Here is a 20,817-nt window from a genome sequence, read left to right as displayed (position 1 = left end):
ATATCATATTATTTTCATTCAGAAAAGAAGTTTAAGATTAATCAACATCTTTGCTCAGCATTCCTTCTCATATAACAGACATGCCTTGTGGAAAAACTTATTTGAATTTTTTTTTTGAGGTTAGTCTAATGATAAACTTGGTTTTTTATATTTGAAAATGTCTTTTTCACATTTGTTCCTGAAAGATAGTTTTGCCAGATTCACAATTGTTAGGTCAACAGTCATTTTCTCCAAGTACTTTGATGATGTAATTGAATTGTTTTCTGAGTTCATTACTGATGAGAACATTATTGATATATACTATGCACTGGATTCCTGTATCTCTGGATTCCCATCTTTCATCTGTTCTGGATCATTCTTAGCCACTTTCTCTTTGGGATTTATCTCACTTCATCTTTTTATCTTCCTATTCTAATCCCACTAAATAAAAGGACAGTAAGAGTACACTATGAAAAATAAATGCCCATAAACTCAGTAATCTAGAGAAGACAGACCAATTCCTCGAAAGACACAAACTACCAAAACTCACTCAAGAAGAAATAGCTAATAGGAATAGAGCTATTAAAGAAATTTAATTTGTAGTTCAAAACCTTTCAAAAAAGAAAAAAAAAAGAAACCTGCAAAAGAGTGACCAACAAAAATCAAAGAAGTTATAAATAAATGGAGAGATATTTGTTAGGATATCAATCCTCCTCCATTTGATCTATAGATTCAATATAATTTTGATTAAAATCTTTGCAGGCTTGTGTGTAGATGCTGAAAAGCTGTTTCTAAAATTTATATGGAAAGGCAAAGGAACTAAAAGAGCCAAAATCAATTCTAAAAACAACAAAGTTGGATGACTAACAGGATCCAATTTCAGCATGGTATTAAAAGGACAGACACATTGATCAATGAAACAGAACTGCGAGCCCAGAAATAGATGCACACAAAAAAATGCCAATTGATTTTTTCAAACCACTTTACTGAAGTATAATTTACATATGATAAAATTTACTTGATTTAAGTGTACAATGCAATTTTTTTGGGTAAACTTAAGAGTTGCACACCATCAATCACCGCAATCCAATTTTCCATTTCCAGCACTCCAAGAAGATGCCTTATACCCATTTGCAGTCACCACCCCCCCATTTCCACCCCAGGCAACTACTGATCTACTTTGTCTCTATAGGATCATCAACTGATTTTTGACAAAGGTGTCATGGCAATTCAGTGAAGAAAATATAAACATGTATCTCATACCGCATATTAAAATACCGCATATTAAAATTAGCTCAAATGGGTCAAAGACCTAAACATAAAACTATAAAACTTTCAGAAGAAAATGAAAACTCTGCACCTTGGGTTTGGTGATGAGTTTTTTGATAACAGCATCAAAAGCACAATCCGTTAAAAAAAAAAAACCCAAACCAAGAAACCAGACATTGTCAAAATTAAAAACTTTTGTTCTTTACTTTAAAAGACACTATTAAGGGAATGAAAAGACAAGCTAGACTGGGAAAAAATATCTGCAAAACACGTATCTGATAAAAGACGTGTACTCAAATACTTACTGAACTCTTAAAACTCAGTTAACACCTAGTTTTTAAAATATGAGCAACAAATCCGAACAGATACCTCACCAAAGACGACACGTGAATGGCAAATAAGTGCATGAAAAGATGCCCAACATCATTTTTCACTGGGAAAATTAGTTATTTCAACTACAATGAGATACCATTGCAGTGGGAACCCTCATTCATTGCTGGTGGGAATGCAAAATGGCACAGTCACTCACTTTGGAAGACAGTTTGGCAGTTTTTATGAAGTTAAATACACACTTACCAATGACTCAGCAATCCCACTTGTCGGTATTTACCCAAGCAAAATGAATTGTTTGTATTAAAACCTGAACATGAATGTTAAATGATAAACAAATCTTAATACATCCATACAATGAAATACTCAGCAATAGAAAAAACAGAGCTATTGATTCACACAACGTGTATGAATTTAAAATGCATTTTGCTATGCAAAAGAGGCTAGACGCAAAGGCTACAAACTGTACAATTCCACCATGTGTATGACATTCTGGGAAAAGCAAAATTATAGGAATGGAACAGATAAGTGGTTGTGAGGAGTGAGGTGAGGGGTTGAGTACAAAGGGGAATTTTTAGGGTGATCGAACCGTTCTGTATAGTACTGAGACAGGGCACACATGACTGCGTTTGTCAAAGACGACGCAGAGTAAATTTTCCTAGTGAAAAATCAGCTGGGATGTTGAGAGATCCCAGATGGAATTCAGAGTGTGACAAATAAATCTGTTTTACAAATGTATGACATAACTTCAATGAAGGGCGTGGGGAATAAAATGAGCTGAACTAAGTTACTTTGGAAAATGAGTGAATACTATAAGGCTAAAGACAAAACAAAGTACTTAAACACTATACCCTAGTTGGTCAATTTGTTTCTCACAGGGGTACAACGTTAACTATTCTGAAACCACTTTATAAGTATTCTAGGGTTGAACAAATAAGCAAATAAATTGTAGATAAAAAGAGCCAGGTTTCTCACCCTCAGAAAAAGAAGTTATGAACAAGCAAAGAGGCATAACTAGAATGAACCTTGTAGTGCTAGATGAGAATCAGTTTAATATACATACAGATAGATGGATCTAAAAATAATGATAGAGATGTGTACCTATATATTTGTTAGTATACATATTTGTATCTCTTAGGTCATTTCACTGGGAAGTTGTAGATGCAGTGGCAGCAAGCACACCTAAACCACAATCTTGGTTTCCAAGTACCATTCTGCACTGAAAGGAACCAGGGCTCCTTGGAGAAATAGGCTAATTCTAGGGCTGGCATCCAGATAATACCTGCAGTGCTATAAAGTAAGACTATGGTCAAAAAAAAAAAAAAAAAAAAAAAAAGACGAGGGTACACCAGAAGGATTTAGGAGCCAACTTCAAAGAGTTCCCAATAGGCAAAGCTAAAACAATTTGCACAACAAAATAAATAACAACTGTACTGGATTTTAACCCAAAGTATAAAATAAATAGCCATGATTGCATACTAATATAAATAAATGATCAAATAAATAGGGGAAAGGAACAAATCTTTAAGAAAATTTGTAGAGAATATATATAGATATTACTCCTTCCCTTTGAGTGTGGACTAGACTTAGTAATTCACTTCAAAAAAAAAAAAAGAGTATGGAAAGTGGGAAAAATGGTACTTTACAGTGGAAAAACCTAGCAGACACCACCTTAACCAATGAAGGAACATCACCAATAATGCCTATTAACATTATGTACCCCATGATATAATACAGTGTGGAAGGGCACAGGACCGCTGTGCTATATCCTTCCTGATAAATCACAACCTCAAGTTTAATCATGATAAAACACCAGACATACCCACATTGAGGGACATCCTACCAAATCACCAACTAGTGCTCTTCACAGTGTCATGGTCATGAAAGACTGAGAAACTGTCACAGATCGGTGAAGACCAAGGCAGCAGTGATGAGTAAATAAATGCAACGTGGAATCCTGGACAGGGTCCTGGAACAGGAGAACATGAGAGGAAAATGGGTGAAAACCAAATGAAGTCTGTAGTTTAGTAAATACTATTGTACCAATGTTAATTTCTGCGTTTTGACAGATGTGCCATAGTTTACATAAGTTGTAAACATTAGTGGAAGCTCATGGAAGGATATAGGGAATATCTCCGGACCACCTTTGCAATTTTTCTGCTAATCTAAAATTATTATAAAATAAAAATATTATTATAAAATAAAAAATACTTTTTTAAAGTATAGGAAAATGTCAGCACTGAAAGCATGCCTGTATTTAAAATTAAGGAAGGGGCTTACAGAAGATTATACACATTTTCACAGCAACTTGACCAACACCACAGTTTATTTGTAAACATATTATATGTGCCAATAATCAAATTGACAACACTTTATACATTTCACTGTATAATATTAACAGCATATCAGAAAAAAATCCATGGTGCTCAGTTACAGTTTTGGTATTTTAAAATCTTTAACTACAAACCATATTTGAAACACTGAACATAAAAGAGAAACAAATGGCAAAGAAAACTGGAAACAACTAAAAGAAACCAATATTCCCCCCCAAAAAACAAATAAAGTATCTGATTACACACTTTAAAAGAAAAAAAGGAATCAAGAAAATCAAACAATCATATATTTTTTTAACAACATAAAGTTACATTTCTTTAGACCTATGTGATAGGTGAAATTGTACCATACTAAACTCTATGTCCTTTTTTATATTTCTTTTTTTCTCTTGGTTTCTGAAGTTTGCCAATGGTTTAAGCTACTTTAAGGGCAGAAAAGAGGGGAGGCAGCATAAAGCCAAATGAAATTACTTTAAACATTTGCAGAAAAACTGGATAAAAATTCTTTCACAAATTTTCTTTGGCAAATAATAAATTCTGTATTTATTACCTTTTTGTTGAATAGGATCAATACAAGATTTAAGAGATGCATCTTTACATGAGTTAATGTATGAATGAAACAAAGCCAAATTCACAAAGTAAAGCATAAAAGTGGCTTTCACATTTTGCTAATAACAGCTTTAAAAATGCAGATTCTCCATCCTTACAAGTATGAGAGGTCTTCACCTGGGAATCAGAATCTTTCCTCATTCACATGAGAAACCGGAGTTGACTACATGTTTTTTCAGTACTTTCCCTAAAATTCATGATCATTTATTAGGTTCTATTTCCTCCTCTGTTAGCTCTCAAAGGAAATATAGCAGCAAATCACTTCCATATTTTAAGTTTTCAATTCACCAACAACTGGGTTCACTACCAACAACTACAAACATTCAATGCTTTATTAGTGTACATGTCATTACCGTAGGCTAAGCTTGTTAATAACAGAAATAAATAAAATAACTACAGTTAATCTGAACAAAGCAAATGAAAATGAGATTAAAGAGCCCTGATCAAATGAAATACTTACAACTTTCAGTTGAAAAACTGTAAAAGTTACATATATACCTAACAGCACTAGGAATGTACAATATCAATTATTGGAAAAATAAATGAGTGATTCACAGTTATAAGAAATTACTTTAATATTAGTATTTTTCCTTTTATACACAAACATTTATAACATACACTTGGTTTCTACCTCATATTAAGACAAAGTAGAATACTAAACATTACTGCATTTACCCAAACACAGCACTGACTGTGCCACAGGTAACCTGCTCCAAAATATTCAATAGGGAGGCGACAGTACTGAATGCATGGTTACGTTAACAGTTTGAAGAAAGACACATATTCCAGAAGTATGTTAAATAAACAAATGTCAGTTCTATAAATAACAAAAATTATCAGCAAAAATGTTTAGGTTTAACCTTCCCAAATTTTCTAATGCTTTAAATATTTTAGATATATGTTGTTTGACCAGTTAGTTTGGTTAGTTTTAAAGTAGCAAACCATTATCCTATGAGAAGAGCTAAACTAAACTATATAACACTGCACAAACTTCCCAAGGAAGGTAACTTGTAAAATCTAAAAAGTGATTCCAATTATTCTATTCAACATTTGAGATACTAAAAGAATCAATGACTCAAGAATCATTTTGAAATTACTCAATTTTTCTTTATCATTTCCTCTAAAACTAGTCACATAAACTTAAGATCCGGATTGCTTATGTCCTCACAGTAGGTTTATCACTAAAGTGTTCTGATCAGAAGACATAGCCTTAATGCCTCTAATATGTAATTCTAAGCTGAAATCAAAATCCTTGGTTTGAAAACATCAAATCCAATTCCATAATATTCATGGGTAGAGCTACTAAACAAAAAATAAATCAGGGAGAAAACGTGCAGCAGCCACAGCTACAAGAGTGGAAAATAAATTCTATTTTTCCATAAAGACTCTATGAAAATATAAAGCCCCAAATGAGCGACAACTGAAGTCCACATATAAATGTTGTTTAAAAATAGAATGTTTTCCAAAGCTTCTTATGAGATGTCAATGTATAGTCATAGTCTGAGTTAAGACCTTCTAAATCAAGGTTAAGCCATACATAACTATGCTGATTTACATACCTTCAACAATGTTCAACCGATACACATAATTTACAAACATCCACAGCAATTCTTAATGCCCCATCAGATCACCTCTCAATAATGGATGTTTATCATTTTATAGTTTTGCTACTTTAAATACCAAGAAGCCTTTTCAGAGGAAGAGTTCTACCTCTTCCCACGATCCCCTAAAGAGTAGGTAACAAAATATAAAACTAAACAAGATTTATGTTTGATAAACTAACATATAAAATTACCACTGCAATATTCATAGTGACTGCTTATAAACATAACAGTCATCATAAAGCCTATAAAGTATATCCTCAGTTTTATAAAAGAAACGCAGATTGTCTCAAGGTAAAAAATACAGTGCAGACTGCTAAAAAGCTCTTCTTTGCTTTAGGAGGTGCAATAATGAGGAAAACTTCAGAAAACATGAACATGTTCCCCAAACTCTAACTTTAACATCAGTTAAGCATGAACTGCACTGCAGCAGCAGGATGCTTTTTAGTGGCTGGCAATATAAAGCTAATGTTAAGAAAGAAAAATGGCAGAAAGTGTGAGCAACAGATGATGTAACCAAATTATTGCAAATGGAGATTAGCAATAAGAAGTGAGGAAGGTGAACGTCCACTCCACTCTGTTAAGATGCCATCTTTAAATATTAAGTTCTTTGCAGGAAGTGGGACTCCCATGTCAGCACAGGATGACTGTGAAAGCAAACTTGGAAAACTGGCCTCAGTGTGAATATCCAGTGTTGAAGCACCTTCCTAAAAGATCAAGAAACAAGAGAAAAAAAATTCTATTCAACACTTTACCAAACCACTTAATGTAGCTAATGAGAAACAGAGACCTTGATTACCTAAGAAATGTTTATGGAATGGCAAAGCACTATAGGAGATGCAAAGTTGTACATCACAAACCCAAAATAATCAATGATAGGTATTAACGTGCAGAAATGACTAATACACTCAGATGATGACAAGTGCTTTGAAATAAACAGAAATAACACGCTATGAGAATATGGGATGAGAAAAAGTTAATTCTTAGACAAAAACCCTCACACAACATTAAGCAACAGAACAATCCATCCACTCCCAGGGCTCTCGGATTCACACATTCAGCAGACTTCTCCCCAGAACTCCAGGCTCAAACCTCCACCTGTCCAACATCTGTTCTTGGATGTTTCACCATAAATTCCACACTTAGCATGTCCAGAAGCAAACTCTCAAATTTTCCCCCACTGGTTCCTCCCCAGCCTCCCCTACTCAAACTAGTCAAGAAATAGGAAAATTATTCTTTATCCTTCCCTTCCTCATCACAGCCTCAATCCTTCCTCACATTTAATCACCAAGTTCCATCAGTCTCCCTCCAACGTGTATCCCAAATGAGTTTACTTGACTCACTCACCATAGCCACCACCGTAGTCTAGGCCAGTGGTCTCCAAAGTGGGGTACTCACTCCAAAGTGGGGTGCAGTACCATGAAAATTTTTTAAATCCTCTATCTACTTATTGCATCCGATAAAATTCCTGGTTTTGTGTATCCTTTATAATATACATAATTTATTATATTATTACATGTTTAACAGTATATACATGTAATAAACAAACCTTTATTATGGATACATGCAAATTTTTTTTAAACTAAAAAGGGTGTTCGGCCACCAACACCTCTTACTTGGGCTATTAGAGCAGTCTCCGAACTTACCTTGTTTCTGTGCTTGTCTGTTTTTAATCTACTCTCTAAACAGTAACTAATCTTTTAAAAGAGTCAATTAAAAATAATGTCATTCTCTGTTAAAAGTCTTTAACAGTTTCTCTTTGCACTCAGCATAAAATACATATTCTTTAACATACTCTAGAAGGCTCTCCGTTCTTCTTCAACCTCACCTCTTCCCATCATCCCTCTTTCACGAAGCTTCTGCCACACTGGCCTTCTCCTTTCCTTGCAGGCCGAGTGCCTTCCTGACACAGAACTTTTGCACCTACTAACCTCGGCCTGGAATACTCTTTCCCATCCTTTAGGTTTCAGCTTATGCATCATCTCTATGTATTTAAATTAGGTCTACCTTTGGATTCCATCAGATTTGAAGGAGCCTGGCTCCTTCAAAGCACTTACTGAAATCTGTAATTGCTTCACATATTTCGATGTTTACTCGACTATGGTCTCATACAACACTTAAGCTCCATTAGTGTCTTAGACATCATTGTTTCCCCAGCACCTGGTAAAGGGTCTGGCATAGAGTCGACTCAATCATTTATTGAAAGAATGAATGAAACCAAACTCCAAAATATTGATTTCATAATGTTAGAACAGATATACCAAACAAAAATATTCCATTCTAAAAGTTTACCTACAAATCAAGTCTAGAGTATCCTTTCTTTCCTTGGGGGGAAGATAAAAGGTCTAGAGCACTGGCATTCACTACCATAACAGACAACCCCCTCTCAGCAATGGAGAATCACTGCAGTTATTAATGGAAGTGTACTGACCCAAGAACCAGCACCTAGCACGGTGCATGGCCCATGGTAGATGCTTAACACATTTCCGTTTAATGAAGCACCAGCACAGAACAAACAGTCCAAGCTTCCTAAACACCTGGCCACTGAAATCATGTATAAGTCAGTTAACTTCCTGAATTTCAGCATCTTTGTTTATAAATTAAAATGCATAAATAAGCATGAAATAATGCTTATTTCATGTCTTACTGTTGTGGAGACTCAGAACAAACCTGGAAGTGTTTTGCATACTATAAAAGCCCTATGCAAATACCATTTGGATTTTTTTGGTTTTTGTTACCTGGAATGAGTGAACAAAGTTAAGGACTTGTAGAGACAGTTTTCTACTGGAATGTAAGAGGTTCTGAAGGCTGAAAAAAAGGGGAAAAGTTTAAAACAAATATGACAAAAACTAATATCTCATAAGAGTTTAATTTTAACAATTTAAACACATTTATATATGTATATACATCTTGGTTAATTACATACAAATTTTTAAAAAACAATTTCAATGGTTCCCGTCAATGAAATTTCTGCTTCTTTTAATAATACAGAGTAACAGTGCATAAAAAGACCATTTCAAAATAAAACATCATGCATAACCAAAATTGGAAAATTATTGTTAAAAGTTTAAGCTACTACCAAATACAAATGTTAAATACAAGAAAACTTCTAAAATAAAAATTTAGGTACAGGGCTTCCCTGGTGGCGCAGTGGTTGAGAGTCTGCCTGCTGATACAGGGGACACGGGTTCATGCCCCGGTCTGGGAAGATCCCACATGCCGTGGAGCAGCTAGGCCCATGAGCCATGGCCTCTGAGCCTGCGCGTCCAGAGCCTGTGCTCCGCAACGAGAGAGGCCACAACAGTGAGAGGCCCGCGTACCGCAAAAAAAAAAAAAAAAAAAAATTTAGGTACACATTTTTCAAATATGTAAAAATTGCTAACAATTATAGTGGCAATCATTAAAACTATATAGTATTTCTTTTTTTTATTCATGTATGTTATTTTATTTTCAGGATAGCTATTAAAATTATTTGTCAGTTAAGTACTTTTAATTTTCTGATATAAGCTACATTGAGCCAATTAAATTAATTATTTATTATCCAACTTTGTTTTCCTAAATAAAGATGTCAAGATCTGTGGATATCATCTCTCCAAGCCACCCACCATGACAATCAGATTCAATGATATTCTTTTTGGCTAAACCAGACGGTCTCAGAAACTTTACAACGCTGACTCTTAGCAGCCATTCCCAATGGATCAGAGTTGGCATATGAGATAAAACCTACATGTCATTTCTGATAATATGTGCTCATTTTAGAAAATGTGGAAACTGAAGAAAAATTAGAAAGTCAGCCATAATTCCATTATAGGAGATAATCACTATTAACATAACTTGAGTGTATGTTAAGAAAGAGAATTTCTATTGATATTTACATATTAAAAAAAACTAGGTTCAGGGCTTCCCTGGTGGCGCAGTGGTTGAGAGTCTGCCTGCCGATGCAGGGGACACGGGTTTGTGCCCCGGTCCGGGAAGATCCCACATGCCGCGGAGCGGCTGGGCCCATGAGCCATGGCCGCTGGGCCTGCGCGTCCGGAGCCTGTGCTCCGCAACGGGAGAGGCCACAACAGTGAGAGGCCCGCGTACCGCAAAAAATAAAAAAAACTAGGTTCATACAGTCATATAAGCATGCCCATTTTAACCGTACTCTCGCCCAATCTGGGTAACTAAGTAAATATAATTAACTAAAACATGTGTCCAAAAAACTTGCATGTGCCTAATTTCTGAGGTACTGAACTTTAATTTTAAAATACATAGCAAACCCTTAAACTAGCCATTTTTATTCAATCAACAAATAAGCACAAGGCAAATACTATGATCATGTGTGAAATAAGACAATGTATGATATAGCAACTAATACTGAGAGCTTAAGAAGTCTCATAGATGAAAAGATGACAACAAACATAAGCCCTCACCTCTCTCTTCTGCAAAGGCCATGTGTAGCAATTTTTCGGCACACTTTCTGATTTAATTCAGAACTAAACAGTGGAATTCCAAAGCACAGCTCGAGAGGAACCCAATCTGCCTCTGTTGTGGCAACTACAAAAGGATATATAAAGTTATTAATCATATATATATTTATATATATTATGACTAACCAGGGTTTCTTAACTGAGCTCCAGAAATTTTCATAGATTCTTCCCACCCGCTACTGACATCCACCAAAGGGCTTAGCAGGGGAGAAGACTCAGAGAGGGGATCAGTGGATCTCTGAAACAGGAAAGAATGTTTTTTCAGTATGTACATGCTTCTGGGAAGAAGGCCTACAGCTTTCAACAGATGCTCAAAGTGGTCTTTTACCCAAAAAAAAAAAAAAAAAAAAACAGTAGTGCAGGACATCTACAAGATGAGAGAATCAACATAGGAAAAATAAAACATTTTTATTCTCAGATCATAGTTTTATAATATTTTAACTAACTTTATTATTCTAAATATATAAAATTCTTTCCTAGAAAATACTTATGAAAAAGTCCATTATAATAAGAGCAGACAAACGATATCCAAGTGACTTAACAAAAGAGTCAAACCTCAGAAATTAGTCCAAGATTGCAAATAATTTTTAAAGCCTTACCAGAGTTTTGCTTTGTGGCTGAATCTGTAGTTGCTTCCTCAATGACCATTTCAAATGACTCTGTACTCCCATTCACATCTGAGCCAGAAGCCAAATCAGGTTCTCCTTATAATTAAAGGGGATACACAATATTAGGATTCTAGTAGTTGGCACAGGTTGTCAATAAGTCAGTCCTAACATAAAAGAAGACTTCAGGCAACAGAAATGACAACGGAAAACAATGAACAGTCTTTAGCCTGAAGCAGTAGTTCTTAAAAGGGGGACAATTTTGTCCCCCAAGAAACATTTGGCAACGTTCGAAGACATGGTTTGGTTGCCATGAATGGGGACAGGGATGCTACTGATGATGCCTAGAGATCCTAAACATCCAACAGTGCACAGGACAGCCCCCCACAACAAGGAATTATCCAGCTCCAAACATAAATAGTACTGAGCTTGTAAAGCCCTGACCTAAAAAAAAAAGGATTAAAAAGGCAGAATACAAGTTTAGACCTTTTAGAGAATTAGTAAAGTCATTTCTATCCCCATAGAAACATGCAGTCTGATTACATCATTCCTTCTCAAAATATTTTTTTTGACTCCCTGTATCTTTCAGCATGAAAGATCCTCCAAGATCTTCTAGATCTCATTTGTTACTTCTCTACTCTCATCTACTACTGCCCAACAAACTCTTTCTTTTGGCCAAGATGAGCTACTCTATTGCCTGATTCCCTCTGCCTAAAGGTTGCTACCCTCTAAATAAACAACAATCATCTGTGTGTAGCGAACTCCTCACTTTTCAAAATTTAGTTCAAACTTTACCTTCTCTAAGAGGCCTCTCTGATAGCTCAACTGGGCTGGGATATGCCTTCTCTGTCCTACTTTAGCACTTCATGAAGCAGACCCCCATATCTCAGTCTTTTAACACTACACAGTAGGCTGATTCACTTGCTTGTCTCTCCTTCCAGGTCTTTATTCCCTAGGACTTAAAACAGAAATATCTCCAACACCTAAGGAGGTATTTTGTAAATGTTTATAGAATGAATGAAATAAAACATGACAGCTACAGCAGACATTCATTGAAATGACTGCCTAACCCACAGCCCTCTTCTCTAAAAATGCTCCTGTGATACCTGGCAGTCAACTGTTGAAAGTTACCCAACTCCTCTGGCCAAAGGTAAATGGACCAGGAGTGGATACTAATTCAATCCACTGGATGGCTAGCAATCAATCATATTTTCTCAGGATTTCAAACTAAGAGGTTCAGCGAATACAGTCAATCAATGATAGAGACTTGAATTAAAAGGTTCCCTAGAGTCGTGGACCAGAGGTGACATCATGGCAACCAAAGCCACATATAAGCCAAATTATGCCAGAACAGAAACAATCAGTAACTATGAGAAGGTGATTTGAAAATGCATTTTTAAATTAGAAAGAAAAAGGTATCTAAGGAAAATTAGCTGTTGTCAATATGCAGGACAGGCTGGAGACAGAAAGAAGAGAATGAGGCCAGGAAGGCTAAGCAGGAAATGGTCACAATAAAACATGTATAAAGTATCAAAATTCAGACTAGAATGGCAGTTACAGAGAATTAAAGAGAGGGGGAAAGAAATGGATATAAGAGACATTTCTAAAGACTAATTCACAGAATTTGGAAACTAACTGGGTTGAGTGGGAAAGGAGAAGGATGAGATAAAGATATGATTTTTAAGGCCTGCATAACAAGACAATGGTGCCTTGATAGAAAGAGGAAAGCTGAAAGGGAAAAACTACTCATTCTAGTTTGAAAATAATTTTACAAAGAGACTAAAGTTTTGAAACCATCACCCCATAAAGGAACTTAATTTAAAGCCTATAAACATAAATACGACAGTAAAGGGCTAAAACCCAATAACCATTCTGTATTCCAACCCCAGGTCATCACTTCTTTACTTATGCTCTTAGTATTTTCTCCATTTGAACAACTGATATTTGTCCCAATGATGTCACAGAATATTTTCTCATCTCTCAGTGGAAAAACATTAAGTATTAAATAAGTCAACATCCCCACAAAGGTACCCATGCTTTTTAAATATTAAGCTTGTGATAAACTCAGTACCAATTATCTTAATTCAAAGAACCCAGCTAGTGGCTAACCTCTCTCATCAGAAGCATCACTGAGTTTTCTGTTTGCAAGTTGGCTAGAAGCATTCAACATGGTGACATATCCACAAAAATGCTGCAAGTCCACTTTGTTCCTTAACATCTGCAATGCTTTATGAACACCCATATTGACACGCGTAAACTCTAAGAACAAAGAGTTGACATCACATTATAAGTAAATAGTTTTACAACAAAACACCAAAAACTTAAATATACTTTCCTCTTATTAAAGAATTCTTAGAACTACTTTTATATTTTATCAAGATTGATTCCAATGAAGAAATATCTCTGGATGAAAAAGGATGCTGTACACATACAACGTATTTACAGACTTCAGAAGGCAACTGATGTAGCAAAACAACTGACCTGCTAAGTAATCAAATAGGGCCAGTCAATGGCAAATTCTCTAGGCTTCTCTTTGTAGTTCTATTCTGCCTCAAATACTTACTTAGTGGGTTTCTACCAGGAAATGCATTAAATACACATCATATTTTTTTTTAATTTAAGAAAAGTAAAAAGTATTCTTATTGAAACTAAAGCTAACTAAGTACTTGAAATTATATCCCTAATAAATTATTTAAATATCAGCTCGTTCTCACAAATATGTGAACTTACAAAAGAGAAAGATGCTCTATAACCAAATATGAATATTCCTCTTTTTTAGAATTCGCACAGTAATCTCCAAAGGCAAGAGATTTCTTAATCAGTTCTTGAGATTTTGTGATTTTTAAGATCCTGCTGTCACTATCCTGTATCTTCTGGTGAATGATAAATTTTTCCATAGAATTTATAAAGTATCAGAGAATTAACTAGCGAAGTTTAGTTGCAGGGAAATACTTATTTCTGAATAGGGGCTATTTTTTGGAAGAGAAAACTCTCTTCTCCAAATTTTGTACACGTTTATTCACAACAACCAAAAGAGAGCATTTAATTTCAAATGTGAGCCTTTTGCAGCCTAGCCATGTGGAAAAGAAAAAATACTTATAAAAATCTTCCTTTTCCCTGCTTTGGGCGAGGAGGGGCATTAGTGACTAACATTTTAGAAGAAAAGTTCTTATATGAATTAAGTTAAATTACTTGAACGATTCCCTGCTCTCTAAAATTCCAAGCAATATTCTAAGAACAAGAACAACAGATTAGAGAATGAAAGTTTTGCATGGAGCAGGAAACACAAGTGCTATATAAATACACGTAAGTTTTAATCAGAGAGTATTTTTCTTTTGAATATACATACTTTCTTAATATTCAACAGAGGAAAGGTATATTTAAACAAAAGGAAGAATGATTTTGCATTTATAGAAATTCTCCAGGCATCTTTCATCAAATGTATTGTAGCTCACAATTCTAAAAAGAGATAACATTAAACAGGCTTTTCACCCTTGATTTGAACCCGCTAAATTTAGCTCAGACTTTGCTATTCACTCAAGTCCTCTCTAACAGGAAAAATAAAATGTAAAAAAAATTTTAATTAATTAAAAAGTAAATTAGTGTTTTCTCACTTTCTCTACACAATGACTCTAGATTTGGGGCTTCTAATACTATAGCACAAACTTAAATCAAAACACATTGACCATTAATAAAAGTTTTTTTAAAAAAATTTGTTACTGTAAAAAAACAAAATGCTGAAACAGGAAATACATGCAAGTTCTCTGTAAACTGTAAGTTAGTATACAAATGTTCATTAGTGTCCATAAAAGCCCCTGAAAAAAAACCAGTATGTAACACTGGGGGGAAAAAAAATCAACTTTCTAAGCATAAAATCTTCCCTATGACTTGTCTTCTCCCCCAACCTCCAAATAAATAAACAAGAAAAGGAAACTAAAAGGCCAAACATACAGAAAACCTAGTCTTCCATCTACGTAGCTACCTACTTAGTCTCTTCATCTCCAAGACAGACTAGTATTCCTTCTAGGCCTAGGTCCTAAATGAGTCTTATTCTATTAGTTCTTTGTAGGAACAGGCACATGACAGAAAACTACCTTTTGCCAATACTCTTTAAAAGCAGAATAGTTTTAAGACCCTAGAACTTAAAAATTTTAAGAATTTACTTCCTGCTATGTTTCCACCAAATTGTGGACAAGATTAATCATAAAGAAGTCAAATGGATACAACTCAAAATTCAGGTACCTCCTCGTAGTTCTGTCTCATCAAATGGGAAAGGTATGTGGACAGTTTCTCCTATCCCATGCAAACCATGTCCCTAAACACGAAAAAACACAAGTTGAAAGGTATACGCGAAACCTGTATTTCCAATAGTAGACACTCAAACGATAAACAAGACTGTGCCTCGTGATGGTGTATTCCACATTAATACTCCATCAAAATGCTCTCAACAATTTTCTATTTTTCTCCAGCAAGCAAAGACAATCTGAAGTCTATATTAACCTATTAAGGCAATGTGTATCAAATTGAGTGTATGGGCTAATGAAAAAACAGGTAAATCTGGTGTCAGCCAAGTGAAGCCTTAATGAGATCAAGTGCACTCACACAAGGGTCAGCTGCAGCGCTGAGAGAGAAAAGTGGTGGAGGATCCCCATGATAACCTGGCATGCCATGGATTAGGAATGTAAATCTCAAAACCCTGCACTGAATGACATATATTGAAAATTACTTGCTGCAACATCATAATTATATACGATCGGAAACAACCAAAATGCCTGTCAGTAGGGGACTGATTAAATAAATTAATGTATGTCTTTTCAATGCAGCTGCAAAAAAGAGCAAGCTCTCTACAAAGTGAAATGGAAAGTTCCAACTGCTAAGTGGAAAAAGCATGGGGCATCTCAGTGTGTAACCGCTTGCACATGCATAAAGAAATTCTAGGGGCTTCCCTGGTGGCGCAGTGGTTGAAAGTCCGCCTGCAGATGCAGGGGACATGGGTTTGTGGGCCGGTCCGGGAAGATCCTACATGCCGCGGAGCGGCTGGGCCCGTGAGCCATGGCCGCTGAGCCTGCACGTCCAGAGCTTGTGCTCCGCAACGGGAGAGGCCACAACAGTGAGAGGCCCACGTACCACAAATAAAAAAAAAAAAAGAAATTCTAGAAGGGTACAGCAAAAACTAATGTGGTTGTCTGATTTGGAGGAGAGTTAGGGAGTGGGCACTGGGTAGAGTGTTAGAAGGGCAGTGATACTTTCTCTGTGCATCTTTTAATAGTGTTTTATTTTTGAATCATGTGAATTTACTATCAAAAGTTAAATTGAAAAAAATCTATGAGTCTAACCACGCCAGTCCCACATTACAAATAATAATTTACTTTCACCCATCACACTCAATTAATGTTGTTCATTTAAATTTTGTTAGTCTTTCGTACTTAATTCCTAAATTCACTTTGGCTTTGCAGTTGTGTAAGAATGATAAGCATGAGGAATTTAATTTTATGTTTACATGTATTTCAAATCATTATAATAGAAAATTTAACACTGGGGATCTATACATTTTTTCCCTTGAAAAGAGATCCATACCTTATTCAAATTCAAGATACCGTGACATAAAAGAAAAAAAATAATTTCAGGGAAAAAAATCACATTCATTTATTTGGTTCATATAACAACTTGAATATATTTCTGACATCTTGCTTCTATTCCACTGATACATTTATGATTTCAACCCTAAACAAGATGGCTATTATAAAAGCATGGTTTTAATCAAAATCTTAATTTTGTTGTGTTTTAAGTTTCAGCAAGGTGAATTTTCCCATAAAATTTAATAAAAGAGGCATTCTTTTTTAGCAAAGGCAGAACTCCTTAACGACACTTTAAAACTCCTCTTATTCTTCTCCCACCACCACAGCGAACATTTTTTGAGATCGTCCGACGTGCTAAACAATGGTCTAAAGCATTTTTACGTAGATCATCCATTTCAGTCATTTTTCAACAACCGTATAAAGATAAGAACTGTTATCATCTCCAATTTGCAGGTGAAGTCACTGAAGTTCAAGGAGGTTATTTAACTTGCCCAACATTGCCAATAAGTGGTGGAATCAAGATGTGAATTCAGGCAGACTGACCCTTCAGTCCATGTCTAACCCACTCTACTGTGTATCTCCCCTCACCCCTACTTCATGTCTGCCCTGGCTGGCTGATGCATCGTCTCACGGTTTCTACTACCATCCACGTGCTGATGCTGACACTCAAGTCAATCTCTCCTGTTCAAGCTCTCATTTGAATTTCAGAATAATTTCAATTACCTCCTAAATATCTCCACCACCCAAATGTCCCACAGGCCCAAAGCACACCACCTCATCTGCCCCCATAAACCGGCTCTGTGTGCTATCATCATTCTTCCACTTTCAAAAGCCAAGTACCTCAGGAATCATTCTTCTTCTTCCCACAGTCAACTCAGACATCTGATCAATTCTATTTATTTTATATTTGTAATAATTCTTCCTTTTCATTCTTATTACCACTTCCGTGACCTAGGCTGTCCTCATCTCTTATCTGGTCTCCAACACTGAATCCTAATCCTGTCTTCTCCCACCCAGCCATTCTCAACAGTCTTCAGGCTGATCTTCCAAATCAAAACTGACCATGTTAATCCCCTGCTCAGCACCCTTTACTGGCTGCCATCAATCTAAAGGGGAAAGTCTAAGCACTACATTGGGACAGTTAAGGTCCACTACCCTCCAGGGCCTGCCTACTTCTCCAGACTCATCTCTGACCACCATTCCATCATACTTCAGCTCACCCCTCAAAATTACATAACAGCTTACAGGCCCTAGCACATGCTCCCACTTCGTATTCCTATTCATTTATTCAACAAACACTCACTGAGCAACTTCTACGAGTCAGGCACTATTTTTGGGCACCAGGGAAATAGTTATGAAGAAAAAGAAAAAAAAATCTCTACCCAGAGATTTATTCATGCTGACCCCTCTGCCTGCCTCGCTCTCCTCTAAATCAGCCTTTTCTATTTAGCCTGGGTCTCATTTTCTCTAAGGAGCTTTCCCTAAGCCTTTGTCCTTGTTCCAAGGCTAAAAGATCCTTCTCTTTAACGCTTGCACTGTATAACTCTCTTTAGCACTCAGCAAAAAAATGGCAGTGACTGCTTATGCAACTTTTCCCACCAGACTTTAAGTTTCTTGAAGACAGGGACCACATCTTATTTGTATATGCACATTAATTAGTACAGAATTACTAATTCTGTAAGGCAAGTACAATTGTTAGTTCAATGAATTAATGAAATCTTTACAAAGAGCCTATTACATACCAGAAAGTGTGCTACACACTTCATACACACCTTCTCATTTCATTCTCTCAACAATCCTAAGGCTAAAAATGCTTACCTTGGCATTAGCTGTCACTATTATTTTTTGTTGTTACACAGCAGATATTACCATCTCCATTTTGCAGATGGGAAACTAAGTATAAGAGGAGTATCTCTAAAATGTTACACACCACTTCACACCTGCTGGGGTGGCTATAATAAAAAAATCAGATAATACCAAGTGCTGGAGGGACTGTAAAATGGTGCAGTTCCTTAAATAGTTAAACAGAGTTACCATATGACTCAGCATTTCCACTCCTAGGGATACACTCAAAAGTAATGACAACATATCCACACAAAAACCTGTACATAAATGTTTATAACAGTGATTATTATTATTCGTAATAGCCAAAAGGTAGAAGCAATCCAAATGTCCATCAACTGATGAACGGATAAACAAAATGTGTTTCGTCGTACAAGGGGATATTATTTGGCCATAAAAAGGAATGCAGTACTCATGCTACATGATGAACCTTGACAACAGGAAAGAAGCTAGTCACAAAAGACTACATATTATATGATTCCATGTATCTGAAATGCCCCAAGCAGGCATTCTAGGGAGACAGCAAGTACATTAGTCTTGCTGGGGCGGGGGGGGGGGGGGGTGGTGGTGGTGGTGAACGTGGAATAGGGGAGTGAGAACTAAAGGTCCAGAAAAATGTTGTAAAATTGAGTATGGTGCTGACTGTAGACATCTGTGAATACTCTAAAACCACTGAATCACTGAATTCAATTGGGGAATATGGTATGTGAACTGCATCTCTATTCTAAGGCTACTATTAAAAAAAATAGGGCCACACAGGTAGCAAAAGATGAGGCTGAAACTCAAGGTTGGGTCTAACTTCAAAGCCTTTGCTGTTTCCACCACTCCCAAGCTGCTAGACAAAGGCCAGGACTAAAACGCACATCTCTGTTTCCTTACATTTCAGTTTTACAAATGTCAAATTACTGATGTCTGATTGCGACTCAGCAGAAAGCTAGACAAATTATGATCTTTAAAATAAAAATCCAAAACTGACTGTTTCAAATAAGGTAACTGTACCTGAATCAAAACCGCCGAATGTGTTAGGGCATCGTTCAACATCGTGAGCACATTTGATGTAGGAACAACCCCAGGATCATGACCCCAAGAAGTTATTAGTAATCGATCATAACCCTATGGGAAAGAAATGAATAAAACACAGCATAGCATTTAGAAACAAACAAAGAAAATTAAGAAAGTTATCTATAATACTGCTTACCAGTTTCTATCGTCCTTAAAAATGATTTTATAAAAACCTCATTCAACATACCTGGAATATATCTGGCAGTTTTCGAAGTCTTGTACCTTTGGACAGCAAAAGAGATGGTGGTCCTTGCCTGGTGATATGGTAAATGTACAGTTTAAACCAGACAGAACTGACTTCTGGGATAGCTGGTCCAATATGCTAAAATCATAAAACAGGTAAGATAAAGTTGTAAATACTTATCTAAAGAAGCCAAATTTCACAAATGACCAAGTATATTCTTAAAGCTAATGCCTCATGTAAGTGTTAACTCCTATTATCTTTATGAAGATAAATTTTAAAGGATCCATTCAAACAGTTTCAAACTTACACTGGAATTGAGAAAGCATGGCTTATCACTGCAATTAAGAGAATGGACTCTGGAGTAGATGGTCTAAGTCTGAATCTTGGCTTCATCCCCTCAGCCCTATCACCTAAGGTTACTTAAGCGCTCTTGTGCCTCATTTTGCTCATCTGTAACATGGTAACAAAATACTTATCTCTTAAGGACATTGTTAAAGGTTTAAAATAGTACCTGGCAGCACATAACAAGCTCTATATCAAAGTGTTAGTTATTACAATCATTAATAATTTTTCTCAAAAGGGACTATGTATCCTTCCATCCATCTTACCATTCATCCATTCATTCAGTTCATGGATTCCTACTATGACCAGAGGCTGTGTTAAAGAACAGAAGGAAGTGTGTGTGTGTGTGTGTGTGTGTGCGCGCGTGTTTTTGGGGGGGGGGGCTGCAAATCTACAATCACTCCTGCTTAACAGAGGACAAAACTGGGGTAAGGGGGGAGTGGGCGCACTGAGGCAGCTAGATCAGCACAGGCAACAAAATCATCCTGGTACAAGAATCCCTTCCTTTCTTCTACACCATTAAACCTAGCACATCTAGGAAACCAGGAAGGATGTAGCACTGAAGAACAGAGCACAAAGCTCACTCTTTGAAAATGGTACATGTCACAAT

The 20,817-nt window shown here is 36.1% G+C and overlaps 1 protein-coding gene across 7 annotated transcripts in view; it reads right to left on the bottom strand.

The window, feature by feature from the left end:
* Window positions 1–947: 947 nt before the first annotated feature.
* FAM91A1 (family with sequence similarity 91 member A1) overlaps window positions 948–20,817 on the bottom strand; it is a 45,855-nt gene continuing 25,985 nt past the window's right edge. For 3 of the 7 annotated variants that reach the window (XM_027132385.1, XM_027132390.1, XM_027132389.1), the window contains 8 exons: window positions 19,869–20,003; window positions 19,619–19,732; window positions 15,441–15,513; window positions 13,308–13,457; window positions 11,193–11,297; window positions 10,537–10,660; window positions 8,860–8,929; window positions 4,201–6,828 (listed from right to left, as the gene is read on the bottom strand). In XM_027132385.1, coding sequence (XP_026988186.1) covers window positions 6,643–6,828; window positions 8,860–8,929; window positions 10,537–10,660; window positions 11,193–11,297; window positions 13,308–13,457; window positions 15,441–15,513; window positions 19,619–19,732; window positions 19,869–20,003 — 957 coding nt within the window. In that variant the 3' untranslated portion in view covers window positions 4,201–6,642. Of the gene's footprint in view, window positions 3,548–4,200; window positions 6,829–8,859; window positions 8,930–10,536; window positions 10,661–11,192; window positions 11,298–13,307; window positions 13,458–15,440; window positions 15,514–18,595; window positions 18,730–19,618; window positions 19,733–19,868; window positions 20,004–20,817 lie in introns of those variants that run through there. The other 4 variants (XM_027132386.1, XM_027132388.1, XM_027132387.1 and 1 more) reach the window with 4 other exon arrangements.

This window comes from Aethalodelphis obliquidens, unplaced genomic scaffold (assembly GCF_003676395.1).
Source record: "Aethalodelphis obliquidens isolate GAN/ISIS:26980383/991018 unplaced genomic scaffold, ASM367639v1 scaffold41, whole genome shotgun sequence".
Taxonomy (NCBI): Eukaryota; Metazoa; Chordata; class Mammalia; order Artiodactyla; family Delphinidae; genus Aethalodelphis; species Aethalodelphis obliquidens.
The sequence above is the reverse complement of the archived record's forward strand: the minus strand, read 5'-3'. Positions and strand labels throughout refer to the sequence as shown.